The sequence below is a fragment of the Artibeus jamaicensis genome, unplaced genomic scaffold (genome assembly GCF_021234435.1).
Source record: "Artibeus jamaicensis isolate MK-2021 breed Jamaican fruit bat unplaced genomic scaffold, CSHL_Jam_final contig_889, whole genome shotgun sequence".
NCBI lineage: Eukaryota > Metazoa > Chordata > Mammalia > Chiroptera > Phyllostomidae > Artibeus > Artibeus jamaicensis.
In genome coordinates this window covers 5689912-5705054 of record NW_026522005.1, presented here as the reverse complement: position 1 = coordinate 5705054, position 15143 = coordinate 5689912, and the positions used below count along the sequence as shown (strand labels likewise).

Sequence of the window (15143 nt, the reverse complement as noted above, 5' to 3'; positions counted from 1 at the left end):
AAAGGTTGAGAAAGTTTTTTATTGTTGCCATTTTCTCAGTGAAAAAATAAACAAGGTGAGAGGAGGGAGGATAGAAGGCCTGGGTAAAAAGGAGGCGTGAAATGCTTGTGGAGGTGTGAAATACTTAGGGAAGCTCTGAGTAGAGCAGGTGTGAAATGCTTGGGGAGAGGTTAAAATGCGTTAGGACTGTCACAGTGCTGTGGACACTATAAATTTTAAGTGGAAAGACAAAGCATGGTTGGCTCCCTCTCCCCCATTCAAGTTCATCCAGCTGTTTAGGTGCAGATGCAGCGTAGGTGAAGTAGTTGGAAACTAACAAGATTTGAGCGTTCAGTTCAGAGGGACAAGATTATTCGGGGTACTGGCAGGGAAAGTGATGTCTCTGCTAGATGAAGAGGAAAGGGAGAGTGATGGAATTGCAGGCAAGAGACAGGTGATGAAATCAACTAGAGATCTTGGTAGTCAAGAATTGTTGGAATAGGCACTAATTAATACACAGTGGGACTTGGAAACAGGGGTGAGTAGGATGCCAGAAGTTGAGATATTGGAGGTAATTTTAAGATTTACAGCCTTGTTTTCATTAGCGAGTCATGACATCAATTTGGTGGATCAGTTTCTCAATTAGCATTTTAAATCCTTGCTACATATTAGAATCATCTACAGAGAAAACAATAACAAGCCATACCTAACTCCCAGAGTATCTGATTTATTTGGATGATGTAGATTGCAGAAACTAGTTTTTCATTAAATTTGTCCAGGCAACTCCAATGTGAAGGCCTGGTCAATAACCATTGTTCCAAGAAAATACTGACATAAAAAGACTGATATAATTAATGGTAGAAAGTTGGTGTACAAGGTACTAAATTATTCTAATAATTGGGAGGGGTATGAGATCAGATGTGTGATAAATTTTATCAGGTGAGGAAGCCGGTGGTATAGTGGGTGGTAGTGCTAGTTCTCAACCAAAGGCATTTGCAAGGGAGAAAAATGGCACACGTGAACCTGTTTAACCATTTTGTAGATGAATTTCAAACAGAAACTGTAACTTAATTTCTTATATTTTGAACTGTGAGCTGATTGAAAATAAATTAAAGTCAGTAAAAAAACAAAAACAAAACAAAACAGCCTGGCACCTAAGTTCAGAGAATTCCCCACATCTCACCATGTTAAAGTTTGACTTGAATAAACTACTTAATTTTATAATTACAAATACTGCCAGAATTATTTAAAAGCTAGTGTAAGAAAGAGAAGATAAACTGACTGGAATGTTTACTGGAAAATCTATGTCAAGCTCCATAATTTAAAACAAATTAGAAATACCTACAAAAGTTTAGAACCTTCAGTATTTTAAGGTAAAACTAATTTTAGAAAACTAGAGTACCATGGTTATAAAAGCAACATTTATGTCAAGGAATATATTTCAATTACAGAAAACATTAAAAATAAAATACATCTAACAAAATATGTACAGCTGTTGCTTTGGGGGGAAAGGTGGCAAAATAGTTTTATTTTATTCACATATATTTATTAAAAGATTTTCCATTAGACATTGCAAATAGTCCCTTTTTCTTGTATGTTGCTATAATACATGGATTCACACAAAGGCAATGGAATACACGAAATCGCACAGATGGTGGCAAAGTAAGGCACGTCACACCCAATACAGACCGAATTACTGCAAGGGTGAAACTCGGACATACAAGGCACAGTGGTTTTAGAACAAGAGCACCGCCCACCTCCAGGTACATACAAATGCACACACACACACACACTCCACTTTATTAAACCGCAAGAGGAAACAAAACGTATCATAAATAATTGCCCTTCCATTTTCTATGTTAAAAGTTTTTTTTAATCATAATGAAATTTATTAGAGAACAGGATTGTCTTCAAATGTGTATAGTTCAAACACGATTAGTTTTTGTATCCAATTTTCTATTTTATACTACTGTTATTTTATTAATATATGCATGCATCTATATACTTTAAAATTAAAACCTTAAAATTTAATTGTAAAAAGTTGTTTTCTACTTAATATGTCATAGTTCAGTGCTTACATACCATTCTGGAAGGCTGATTAAATTATAATGTATGAGTTTAGAAACAAAAATCTAATGTTATTGAATGTATACTGGAAATTTAGCAAAATATTTTACTATATTTACCCCATATACTTTATATCATAAAATTTTAGATTAATACAGTGAAGAATTTTATTTGCTGAAAAAAGCCCTGAATTTCTGTTCTATGGTTTTACAAAGTTTTGAACACAGCTTTAGTTTGATTTTGATAACATTTGTATTTTGTAAAGAGTCCGCATGATGGCGAAAATAATCTTGTGTTTAATATGTGAATGTATCTTTCCTATCACAGTTCTTCTAGTTGGCAGTAACAAATTATATATAGAAATCATCATTTTATCAAGACCTCTGCTACTGTAAGAATAGACCCAGATATATTCCCCTCAATGACAGACAGCAAATTGGCAAGTACTTAGTTACATTTAGAGCAAAAAAGTTAAGCGTGACTACATGACATCAAAGCTGATAATCTTTTGGACATGTGTTAAAGTTATGGGTTATAAACACATGAAAATGAATAACACATTAAAACAAGTACTATAAGAATATTTATATACAAATATCATGGCTCATTAAGAAAAAGATTATTATTAAAGCATAATGTCAACAATACATTATATTATTTCACAGTACAAACACACTCTGAGGAGTAATTTAAGTCAGGAATAATAAAAATACAGATATAACATCAGTTAGCACTATTAATATATATTTTGTTCTGTCATATGTATGAAAATATACACAGATAATAGCTCTTTTACACCAATTTTTTAACATAAATATTCACTGATTTAAATAAAAGTTGACAGAGGTAGAATTTGTATCAATGTTCATGATTTTCAGGAACTTCAAATACATCATTACTGTTCTGTCCTCTAACAAGCCCGTACAGCCACTCGTTGAAAGTCATCCTTCTGAAAGGGGGCAGGGGAAAGGTGGGTTAAGAGAAAAATGAACAACCAAGTTACTCAGTACAGCATGGAAAACTGAAATTCAGTAATGTCTTCAATGAAATTACAGTCTCTAATAAAACTCTGCTCACAATTAAGTTATATTTAAGGTTTAAGAAGTACATTCTCTACTTCAAGAAGATATTCCCTTCAAACTGCCACAGCACAACAAAACACACGAGGACTAAAAGAATCACACGAGTAACAGACCGGAGTAAGGGCATGTTAACTGAGAAAAATCATTCAGAATAAGGGGTAGCATGATGTCTAAGTTAAATGACACTGTACACAAGTACTGGAAATTAGGTTGTTTAAGTCTTCAAATGTTATGGAAAGCAAATATTTTCCAAAAGATTTTCACCTTATCTGCTACCTAATCATCCTCCCAATGAAAACACACATATTAAAACATGAAAAATCCCACGCTGGAAACACTGGAAAGCAATTACATTTTCTGTACTGAGGAAGACACACTTCAGAGGATGTTACCAGACATGTAATCTAATACTGATGTAAAACATTATTGATAAGAGGAAAAAAGCGAGAAACAAGCTATATGTCCCATAAGAGGAGAATGATAAATAAATCCCAGAATATCCATGTGATAAACCATTAGGTCACTGTTTTAAAATGAAATTTTTGAAAATGCTTTGAATGATATCCATACATCCTCACACAGTATTGGGAGGCGGGGAGGAACCACAAAGAACAAAACAGAACAAAAAAAATAGGGTAAAACTGACTTTAGTATGATCTCTATTAGAATTTTGTATGTGTGTCTACATATGTGTGCATATGTTAACTACAACTGAATACAAGGAAGTACATCAAAATGCTAATTGCTATTTTCTCTTGAGTTGTAGGATTAAAAGTGATTTTGATCCGTATATCCATACAAATGCTGTTAGTAGCAGCATTTTCATAACAGCAAGCCAAGTGTCCATCAACTGATGAATGGATGCACAAAATGTGGTGTGTACACACAATGGCATATGATTTAGCCTTAAGAAGAAAGGGAGTTCTGAGAGAAGCTCCAACATGGATGAACCCTGCAAACATCATGCTCAGTACTGTAAGCCAGTCACAAAGGACAAACACTGTGGGATTCCATTTGTGTGAGGTGCACGGGGTGGGCAATTCAGAGACAAATTGTAATGGTGCTGGTCAGGGGCTGGGGGATGGGAGAGTGGGGAGTTAGCGGTTCCTGAGAACAGGGTTTCGGTCGGAGAAGATAAAGTTCTGAGGTTGGATAACGAAAATCATTTGTGCACAACAATGTAAATGTACTGACTGCCGGAGAAATTTATACTTAAAAAGGGTTAAAATGATAAATTTAATGTTATGTGTATTTTCCATATAAAAATGTAAAGAAATTGATTTTGACTTACACTTCTTTATACTTTTGTATTTTGTTTTTTTCAGTGAGCATGTATTAGATACAATAATCAAAAAAGTAAAAACCAAATTGGGTTATATATTTTAACCATTATTGACACTGTAAATATGAGTTGATATGACTATTTCACATTCATTTTTTTTAGTACTTATGGGGAAATTCCTTAAAACTAGTTTTGGTGACAATATTTAGAAAATATGAATGGAAATGGGCTCCAATTAACAACATCATTGGGATACTTTGGGACTTGTTAATGGTTGTAGAAGTGTCTAATTCACCTCTACCATGATGTCTATAATAAAAACAAAAAAGTAACAAGGATTGACAAGATCTGAAAAACTGGAGCCCTTGCACTGCTGATGGGAATGAAAAATGGTACGGCTGTGTGGAAAAGGCTTGTCAGGTACTCAAGATTCTTGTTAAATGTAGAATTTTCGCACGACCCATATGATACCAATTTCCATATGACATCAATGTTTTCAGCAGCATTTTTCACAACAGCTAAGCAATGAAAACAACCCAGGTTTCCACCAACTGATGAATTAATCAACAACATGTGGTATGAGCATACAAAGGAATATCCTCCAGGCATAAAAAGGAATGAAGTTCTAAGACACTCTATGACACAGATTGAACCTTGAAAGCATTATCTGAAGTGAAATAAGGCAGACACGAATGGGGAAATGCTGTATGATTTCACCCACATGAAAACCCGAACAGGGAATTTCATAGGGACAGAAAAGTACATTAGAGGTTACCAGGGGCCGGGGAAGTGAGGCCAGGGGACTGAAGCTTTCTTGCTTCATAGACGCAGAGTTTCTGTTTGGGATGATGAAAATGTTTTGGAAATAGTGGTGATGGCTGCACTACACAGAATTTCAGGCCACTGAGATTTCACTTAAAAACAGTTAAGATGGCAAAGTTCATGTTATATATATTTTATCACAATTGAAAAATGTTTTCTAATTCATCACATCTTTAGAGATTGCTGAAATCCACTACGTTCTGTATCAATGATTCTTAAAATATAGTCTGGGGGTCCCCGGAAGCTCCCAAGACTCTGCTTTCACAGGACCCTCACTCATCGCTTCACAGGAGCACCGTGGTTTCCCACAGGACACATGATGTGACAGGCCAAGCAGTAGCTATTTTAGATCTGTGTGCCACCAGGTCTCTGTCACAACTACTTAATTCTGCCACTGCAGAGAAGCAGTCTCACACAGTATGTATACAATGGGTGTGGCCATGCTCCAATAAAGCTTAATTTACAGAAACAGGGAGTGGGGCGACCAGTCCCGCAGGCCCCAACTTTATCACCCCTGATGCAAAATGCAGCTGCGGATCGGGCATGACAAAATGATTGTCACCACTGTTACGCAGCTTTATAACGAGAAACTGAACCTCCACCTAATCACATTCAAATTAATACAGCATGTACAAGTTGTGAGGACACAGTAATTGCAGCCTGCACTGAGAAGTGGTCCTCAAAGCGACGAGGAAAGTAAATGTTTTACTCAAACAAACAAACAAATGCAAAAGCACAGCAATCAGAAATCATTTAAACACAGGCCCTCCAAACCAACGAGCCCTGGGAGCGTCCTTACATCAAAGCAGAGCACAGAACTAATGTCATAAGGAGGATTCCGAGGCATCGAGGACATGCTTAATCATCTCCTATGTACTTCTATGAAAAGAAGCAAAAAATGCATATTTTTTTGAAAACCCGAATTTACTATTTCTGTCAACGAGCCTGCATTTTTCCCAGTCACCTACCCCACAAACCCTGGGTCTGACATGCTTCTTTCCCCTTGGTTCCTGTCTCCACTGAATGGCACATTCTTTGACTCCCTCAGTCTAACGTGCCCTAGCCCTCTGGAAAACCGTCCTGCCGTGCTCACTCACACTGAAACACTTACGTGTCCCATGACCTGACAAGCCCTAACATGCATGTCCAGCAACCTGACAATTTCACTGTGAAGTATGTACCCAAAAGAAATGCACACTTCTGTTCATCACCATACAGGTACTAGAATGATCATAACTCTGTCATAGCCTGGACTAGACACTACCAGTGTCCATCAACGACAGAACGAGAGTACGGACTGTGCTAAGTTCACGTACCGGAAATGCAATGAAGCAACAAGACTGAGCTATCTACAAAGGCACACAACAGTGGGATGAACCTCACAAATGTTCTGTTGGGGCAAAGAAGCCATGAATATATAATTTCATTTTTTAAATGTCCAAAAAGAGGCCAAAAAATGTATGCTTTTAATCAAATGGTTACTTTTACAGCAGGGCTTAAACCACAAGGGAGCCCCAATGAGGTGTTTTGTTTCTTGTCCTTAGTACAGGTTGCACAGGAGTGTATGCCCAGTTTGTAAAAATTCACTGAGCTGTGTATCATGACATGACACTTTTCTGTGCATGTAATTTATTTTTAAAGTCTGCCCTGGCCAGGCTGCTCAGTTTTCAGAGTGTGGTCCTGCCACGCCAATATTACGGGTTTGATCCCCAGTCAGGGCACAATCAAGAATCAACCAACAAATGTATGGATAAGTAGAATAACAAATTGATGTCTGTGTCTCTCTCTAAAATCAATTTTTTAAAGAATCTGCCCTAGCTTTCAATATTATTATACTGATCCTGAGCTGACTATACTGTCCATTTCATACCTCTTTCTGGTCTCCCTGCCTCTAGTCTTCCCTTCTCATTAAACCCAAGTCGAAGAGTTCTTTCATCCTAACCCCTCCCTTGCATGTGTCCTATACACAGGAAGACCTTCAAAGGCTCCCGTGACTTACAGAAAAGTAAGTTTACAATCTTTAATTTAATCTCGCATTAGATAATTGTAAATATCCCACTCTGCCTTCCACACCTTTATCCCTCATTATTCCCCAACAACCTGCTACTCCAACCAGATTCAGTCTATTGTGTTACATATACTCCTATCATCTTTGTCCACAATTTTATCATCTATTATTTGTACCTTGGACCCAGCACTCCATAAACTATTTCTCTGTGATGTCTCACATTTTCATGGAGGTTTTATCATCATATATACCCATATGATGAACATTCCATCATTCCCACCAAAGGTGGTCAGAAAGTTCCCCTGGCCACTTCTGCATACAATCTCCATGTCTCCCCCAAATGCTACTTCCTGATTTTCTATAACCACAGATTCATTTTGCTTGCCCACGGTGTTACATACATACCTCTCTGATAACTGTCAGTTCATGTGTTCAGGAGAATGTAAAGGAGACTTCAGAGTAGAACTAAGGGGTGGCGTGGGAAGACCATGTCGACGCATCTCTTGGATTGCTCGTTCTCTGTCAAATGAGATCAGATAAGGGATTATACCAAAAAGGGTTATACAAATAAGGCACTGTTATTGTTTTTAATTAAATAACTTCTACTCAATTTCTATTTCTACTCAATTTAAATCCCATGTCCCTATTTGATTTTTAAGTAGTAGATATAAGAAAGACTTCAATGAGAGGAACTGTACTACTACACAAGAGTGTTGAAAGCCCCTCTGAATATGGATTTCCAAAGTTGCATGGTTCCCCCTCCACCCCTTCTTTTCCCACCTCTTCTTGCATATAAATCTAGCCTTCTTCTTCCTGCCTCCAAACTCCCATATGTCAGAAGTAAAGCAAGCCTTTCTCTTTATTATGCTTTCCTTTCCTGTGTTTGTGTCTGCTCCACAAAGCATGAGGACTGCACTGCCACCTCCTTTGGGAGCCCTGTACACAGAGCCTCTGGCCTAGACCTTTTCTGTCCCGAGTTCTTCAGTATCCAAGATTTCTACCTGGTTGGGGGGTTCCCAATCTAACTCTTTTCCACTATTATTTCCCTAAAGAAACATTTATAGATATTCCCCCCTGCCCCCCACAATTATTTCCACATTCTATGAAATTTTAACACATTAGGTACATTGCTTACATACTGTGGCCCTCTGGAGGGCCATCAAATACTGTAATATCTAAGGGCTTTCGCTACTCCAAGAACCAATTTTGTCCCATGGGGTGGCAATATTGTCCTTTTAAGACCGTATGATCTAGCCCTGGCTGGTATAGCTCAGTGGATTGAGTGTGAGCCTGCGAACCAAACAATTGTGGTTCGATTCCCAGTCAGGGTACATGCTTGGGTTGCAGGCCAGTTCCCAGCAGAGGATGCACAAGAGGCAACCATACATTGATATTTCTCTCCCTCTCTCCTTCCCTTCCCCTCTAAAGGTAAATAAATAAATAAAATCTTAAAAACAAAAAGAATACACAATCTAGATTAATGATAAGATGGAAAGATGTGGTCATGTAGGTTACGGTTTTTTGGGGACTGGGGTAAGGAAAAAGGAGAGAACTTAAAGGGGTCTATACCTTAGGCAATAGAGAGCTTGACTTAGGAGCCTTGAATTGAAAGAATTTATCATTAGGAAATGGAAATCATTATATATGTACAGTTTAATGTTTTAAGAACCTAGGTCTTCCAAATTACAAGATAAAAAACACACCTTTCACAACCCTGATGCAATCTCAGGCTTCATTTCTCACCAAATCATAAATACTGAATTCCTAGCAAATTCTGTCTATACTTCAAATAGCACATCACTGATGTCAATGGACAAGAATGAGAACTCAAAAACTGACCTGATAAGCTATTTGAACATTATTTGAGAATTAAATCTCAGAAATGTTGATATTTATGGCATTTATATAATAGGAAAAAGTAGTGGAAGAAAAGAAACCCAATAGATGATTTGTGAATTACTTTGATTTTAACTGTTAAAACAGGTGTCATTCCTGACTGTAACACTTGGAGATTAAAAATTTTAATATAATGAAGGATATGAACTAAAATTTAACTGAATATGAAAATTACTAAGTTCTACCCTGACCACTGTGGGCTCAGCTGGTTGGGCATCAGACTGCAAATTGAAGGGTCACTGGTTCAATTCCCAGTCAAGGCACATGCCTGCGTTGTATATTTGGTTCCTCGTTGGGGTGCCTATAAGAGGCAGCTGATTGATGTTTGGACTGAGTGCTGCAAACCAAAGGATCGCCAGTTCAATTCCCAGTCAGGGCACATGCCTGGGTTGCAGGGCACATGTGGCGCAAGAGATGTAACCACACACTGATGTTTCTCTCCCTCCCTCCCTTCCCCTCTGTCTAAAAATAAACAAATAAAATCTTTAAAAAATTACTAAGGTGTAAAGAATATATTGTAGAGGTTAGGAGAACAGGCTTTAAAATTACACAGGCCTGCCTGAATTTCATTCTTGATTCTGTCATTTACTATTTGTGTGACCCCAATTTCCTATAATACACACATAATAATACACTGTTTTGACTCCTGTGGAATCCTTGCTAGCTTATTCATTTGCTAACTATATGCTCTGAAATAATGCCCTAATTTTGCCTTGAGAAATACTATGGGAAACATTAAAATAATACTTGTTACTTTATTTACTGTAAGGTATATTATCTTCCACAACACTTGTTGCCCTTTTAAGAAGAATTACTGAAGAAATTTATTTTGAGTACAAATTGCTATTTGTAAGCCACATTAAATCCATTTTAGACTGGGATGGGACAGAAATAAAAACAATGTCTAATGCTAAACACTTTTCTTACCTTTCATATCTTTCCGCTGCAATCTGCCTTTTCAGGGCGTCATGATCGGTTTGTAACTGTACCACTGTAGCCCGAAGCATGGTGTTCTCCCGGCTCTGACTAGTTCTTAAAAACACATTGTAAAAGTCAAAGAAATAAATAACGAGTGCTTTGTTTTATAGAGTTAAGGGCCACAGATGTTTGCTTTTGTTATTAATACATATAAAGGAGATAATACTTATGGGGGAAAAAAAGAGAAGGTTCAGACTTTCAACTGTAATTCTCTAAACTTCTGGAGCTTCTATCATGAAGTTTCATTTTCCGTGCACGTCACTTATTTAATAAACATTTACTAAGCCTGCACCATGTGCTAGGTGTGGGAGCAATGCTGGGGATACAAATCTGGGTAAGACATGGATTGTAACATCTAGTTGTAAAGCATCTTCACTGGTTCTTTCTTGACTCTTGCCTCAGAAAGAAATATTTCTAACTCTTTTAAAAAATGTATTATTCCAGCCCTGGCTGAGTGGAGCAGTTGGTTGGAACGCCCTCCCATGCACCAAAAGGTTGCAGGTTCCATCCCCGGTCAGGGCACATACGTAAGTTTCAGGTTCAGTCCCAAGTTGGGGAGCACATGGGAGGCAACTGATCAATGTCTCTCTCACACTGATGTCTCTCTCTCTCTCTCCTGCCCTCTCTTCTCTCTCTAAAGTCAACTAAAAAAAACTCCTTGTGTGAGGATTTAAACAAAAAACAAAAGGTTAATTATTTCATTTGTGCTGTCTACTCAGGTTTCCTCTCTTCTTCCAACAAATATGCTTAAAACCTCTCCATTCTAAAAAGATCCCATCATCACTCTCCTAAAAGGTAATCAACACACATGAGGGTCAAATTGCGTAGTTTTTTTGACATCTTCTTCCTAGCCCACAGCGTGAGACACTGCCAACACTCCCATGTTCAATGCTCTCTCCTTGGCTGACTCCTCTCTTCCATGCGGAAATGTAGCCATTTTTCCGAAGTTCACTGACTTCGAAACCACCTCTGTGGTGAAGATACACAAACCAACACCTCCAAACATGATGTCTCTTCTGAACTAAACCCCTAAACTTCCGAAAGCAGCAGCCACTTAAGTAAAATATTTTGGTTTTATTACATTTCATATACCCATTACCCTCTCCCTCCAAAAGTTGAGAAAATATTTTTATGGGTCCACCAGTGTTTTTTAATCATTTGTTTTATGCTACAAATCTACAAAAAATTTACTCAGATTAAAAAGTATTTTGAGGAAGCTATTTTCCTCACGTGGATTGACTTATGACACTTACAATTTGCTTTCTGAAAGGGTTAACTTCTCTTTAAGTAGCTGAATTTCTGTATCCTTCTCATGGGAGTTTAAATGCGAATGAAATTCTTTATCCCTATTTGTAGCCAACAATGATTCAAGGTTTTTAATTGTGTGTCTTTCACTCGACAGTTGTTTTTTTAACAGCTCTGATTCTGATTTTATGTTTTCTAATTCCACCACAACCTGCAGAAAAAAACAAAGTAAGATTGCTTCAGCACAACTTCAGACTTACTCTGAAAAATTATCTGTGGGGCTATGAACACAGACATCAATTCCTTCATTTTGGGTACTGGTTAAAGATTTCTGAACCACTGTTTTCAGTATAAGAAAAACATCTTATTTTCAAAATCATCTTTGCTATTTTAGTAAGGACTTGTTTGGCTGTGAGATCTATTCCAATCTTCACACAGTTTTTTCTACTGCTATCTTGTCAGGAGAGGGTCGTCACCATCAAATTGTAAAATACGGCCACCCTGTCAGCAAGGAGGCCCTTCTGCTCTATGAAATCTGCAGCCTCTGACTACAGAGTCAAGAAGTACCTGAAAACAAATATGCTAAATGAGCAAAACCTAAAAACACTGATGTTTGAAAACACACACTGTGTTGTTTAAAGTAATGCTTCAGTTTGGGAATGAAAAGTTTCAGATAACTAGACTTTTAAAGATTAAAATTCCTTGAGATTTTTATTAGGAAAAATATTCTACTTAAGAAGCAGTTGAAGTGCTCATTTTTCCATTTAAGTCTTACTTTTAAACAGAGAAAGAATGTATTGGGATATGCCCCTGTTCTATGATGAGAAGACCAATATTCTCCTAAATACGCACCTACCCTAAAATAGCACCTAATTTCATCACCATGTTTAACAGAAAAATCTTGGCAAAGAATCTAGTCAAATTTAGTTCTCAAAATCCTGCAGTCTAAAGTACTTCCTCCAGCCCTGATCAGTGTGGATTAGATGGTTGGGTGATGTCCCGCAAAGTGAAAGGACACTGGTTTGATCCCAGTCAGGGCCTGTGTTGCGGTTCGGTTCCGGGTCAGAGTGCACAGGAGAGGCAATGGATCCATGTGTCTCTCTCACATCATGTTTCCCTCCCTTTCTTTCTCCCTCTCTTACCCCCTCTCTAAAAATAAATAAATAAATCTTTTTTTTTTAAAGTAACTACTCCAAAGAGGAACAAATAGATTAGGTAATAAATGATCAAGGTAATTAGAGTAGGGCTTACTAAAACCATGTGTTACAGCAATAACTTGTAACCGCTTACCCTCTCTAATTCAAGGTTTTTGGCATTCAATTGCTGGGTCAGAATGTCTTTGCCTGAATCAAGCTTAATACAGAGTTCTCTAAGAGACGACAGGTCACTGAATACTGCTGCTTTCTCATCCTCCTGGTGCCTCAGCTCTTCCTCTAATCTAGAGATGGCTTTTGTCATTGACGAGATCTGGGATTCATAAGCATGATGTGCATTTATGTGCTGAAAATAAAAACAGAAACAGGTGAAAGTTAAAGTAACCCAATAATTTTAAAGGCTTGAATCTGTGCAGCTACAACCTTACTTTATAAAAACATAAGCCAATGTTTGCATATTTTAAGATACTCTAAAGAATTTGCCTGCTAATTAAAGATGGCATATTTCCTGCTTAACAAAATAAACTGTGTACAATCATTCATCATGGTACTATTTCATGTTATATATTTAGAAGACATAAAAATAAAAATTATTGTTATAGGGTATTGTGAATATGAGAGATCTTTGAAGTTATATTAAATTTTACTTCATAAATTCTTTGTTATTATAATGCCTTTTTGAGAAGTAACACACATACAGGGTGGCACAAAAGTAAGTTCACAGTTGTTCATATGGAAAATAATACAATAATTAATAACAGCATAAGAATAAGCTGTATTTCATATACTCACAACTGTACACCTACTTCTGAATTTTAAAAATGGAGTTTGCTTTAAAACCAAATACCTAAAGTCATATTTATATTTAATTTAATAATATACTACTTTGTAAGATATTAATAACTGAAATAATGAGCAAATTTTGAATACTGATATTTTTTCTTAGAAATGCCCACAGTTTAAATTTCTTACAATTTAAATTTTCAGTGCTAAATACAAACTGACTTAAACTCTACTTCTAGAGTTGAGGAACAAGTCCACACTTGAAAACTAATTCAGAATGACTCTAATTAAATGAATCAACATTAAAAACCAAATCCTTTGTGTACAGATTTAATAAACGTCAACAGTTGAAGGAAACTAAATTTTGGATTTTCCAAATATTACTGAATTAATAAAATCAAAGGTGTCCCCAAACAAACTCAATATAAATATGTCAATCAGTTTCATGTACCATGTAACAACATGAACAGTGACAAAGAACAAGAGAACGAAAGGAAGTTTCTCCTGGGAGCTCTTTTGAAGGTTGAGAAGCATGCCTTTAGTTATATACTCTTTTTTTTTTTAATTTTATTTATTTATCTTTAGAGGGGAAGGGAAGGAGAGAGGGAGAGAAACATCAATGTACGGTTGCCTTTCGTGCGTCCCCTGCTGGGAATTGGCCTGCAGGGAACTGGTCTGCAACCAAGGCATGTGCCCTGACTGGGAATCGAACCGCGATTGTCTGGATCGCAGGCCCGCGCTCAATCCACTGAGCTACACCAGCCAGGTAGTTATATACTCTTAATAGAAAGCTTATAGGAATGATGTATTCGCTTCCTAGGAATGCTGTAACAAATTCCTGCAAATTATTCAGTGTCCTAAAACAATGGAAATGTATTCCCTTCTAATTCTGGAGGTTAGGAATCTAAAATTTAGACGTCAACAGAGTTGGCTTTTTCTGGAGGTCCAGAGGGCGCACTCGTTCTGTGCCCCTCCCCATCTTCTAGGGGCTGCCGACAGTCTTCGGAGCCCATCATGTCCATGCATCGCTCAGCTCTCTGCCTCCATCTTTCCCTGGCGTTCTCCCTTCGTGTCTTCTGTGTCCGGATTTCTTGTATCTTATAAGGTAGTGATTTTTAATCCTTTGCATCTTGTGGCACACACAAAGTAACTACTACAATTCTGTGGCACACCAAAAAATAAGTTTTTGCCAACTGGACAAATAAAAATAGGTATAATATTGATTCATTCACACTGGATGGCTATTGTTGTGTTGGCTGTTGTCATTTTTCTATTTGACAATCTAAGGGAAAAGAGGTCAGTACCCCCAACTTAACCGTCAGGTATTGCAATGTTTTAAAAATTCCTGTGGCACCCCAGTTGAAAATCACTGTTATGAGGGCACAAGTCATTGGTTATGGCCTGCCCTAATCTAGTGTAACCTCGTTTTAACCTGCTTACAACTGCAAAGACGTCATTTTCAAAAAAGATTATATTCACAGGTACTTGGGGTTAGGACTTAAATATACGTTTTGGAGGGCAGAAGTCTACCTATTATTTAAAAAACTCAGAAAAATAACAAGTGGAGAAACTGAAATCCTTACATTGCTGGTGGGAATGTAAAACGGTGCAGTTCTCATAGAAAACTATGTAACAGTTCCTCAAAAAATTACACATAAAATAATCATAGGCTCCAGCAGTTCCACTGCTAGGTATATCCTACAGAAACCCCGGACTCACAGACACTGTGCAACCATGTTCACAGGGGCATCACTCTCAACAGTCAAAGATGGAAACAACCAGATGTCCACTGATGAATGAATGAATCAACAAAAATGTGGTTCCTACATACAATGCAGTATTATTCA

General features: G+C 37.3%; 1 protein-coding gene across 3 annotated transcripts in view; it reads right to left on the bottom strand.

Moving 5' to 3' along the window:
- Positions 1-1466: 1466 nt before the first annotated feature.
- The window catches only part of CEP135 (centrosomal protein 135), a 59745-nt gene continuing 46068 nt past the window's right edge, over positions 1467-15143 (bottom strand). For all 3 annotated transcript variants that reach the window (XM_053654993.1, XM_037162276.2, XM_053654994.1), the window contains 5 exons: positions 12650-12859; positions 11368-11570; positions 10064-10168; positions 7646-7759; positions 1467-2995 (listed from right to left, as the gene is read on the bottom strand). In XM_053654993.1, coding sequence (XP_053510968.1) covers positions 7660-7759; positions 10064-10168; positions 11368-11570; positions 12650-12859 — 618 coding nt within the window. In that variant the 3' untranslated portion in view covers positions 1467-2995; positions 7646-7659. The remainder of the gene's footprint in view (positions 2996-7645; positions 7760-10063; positions 10169-11367; positions 11571-12649; positions 12860-15143) is intronic.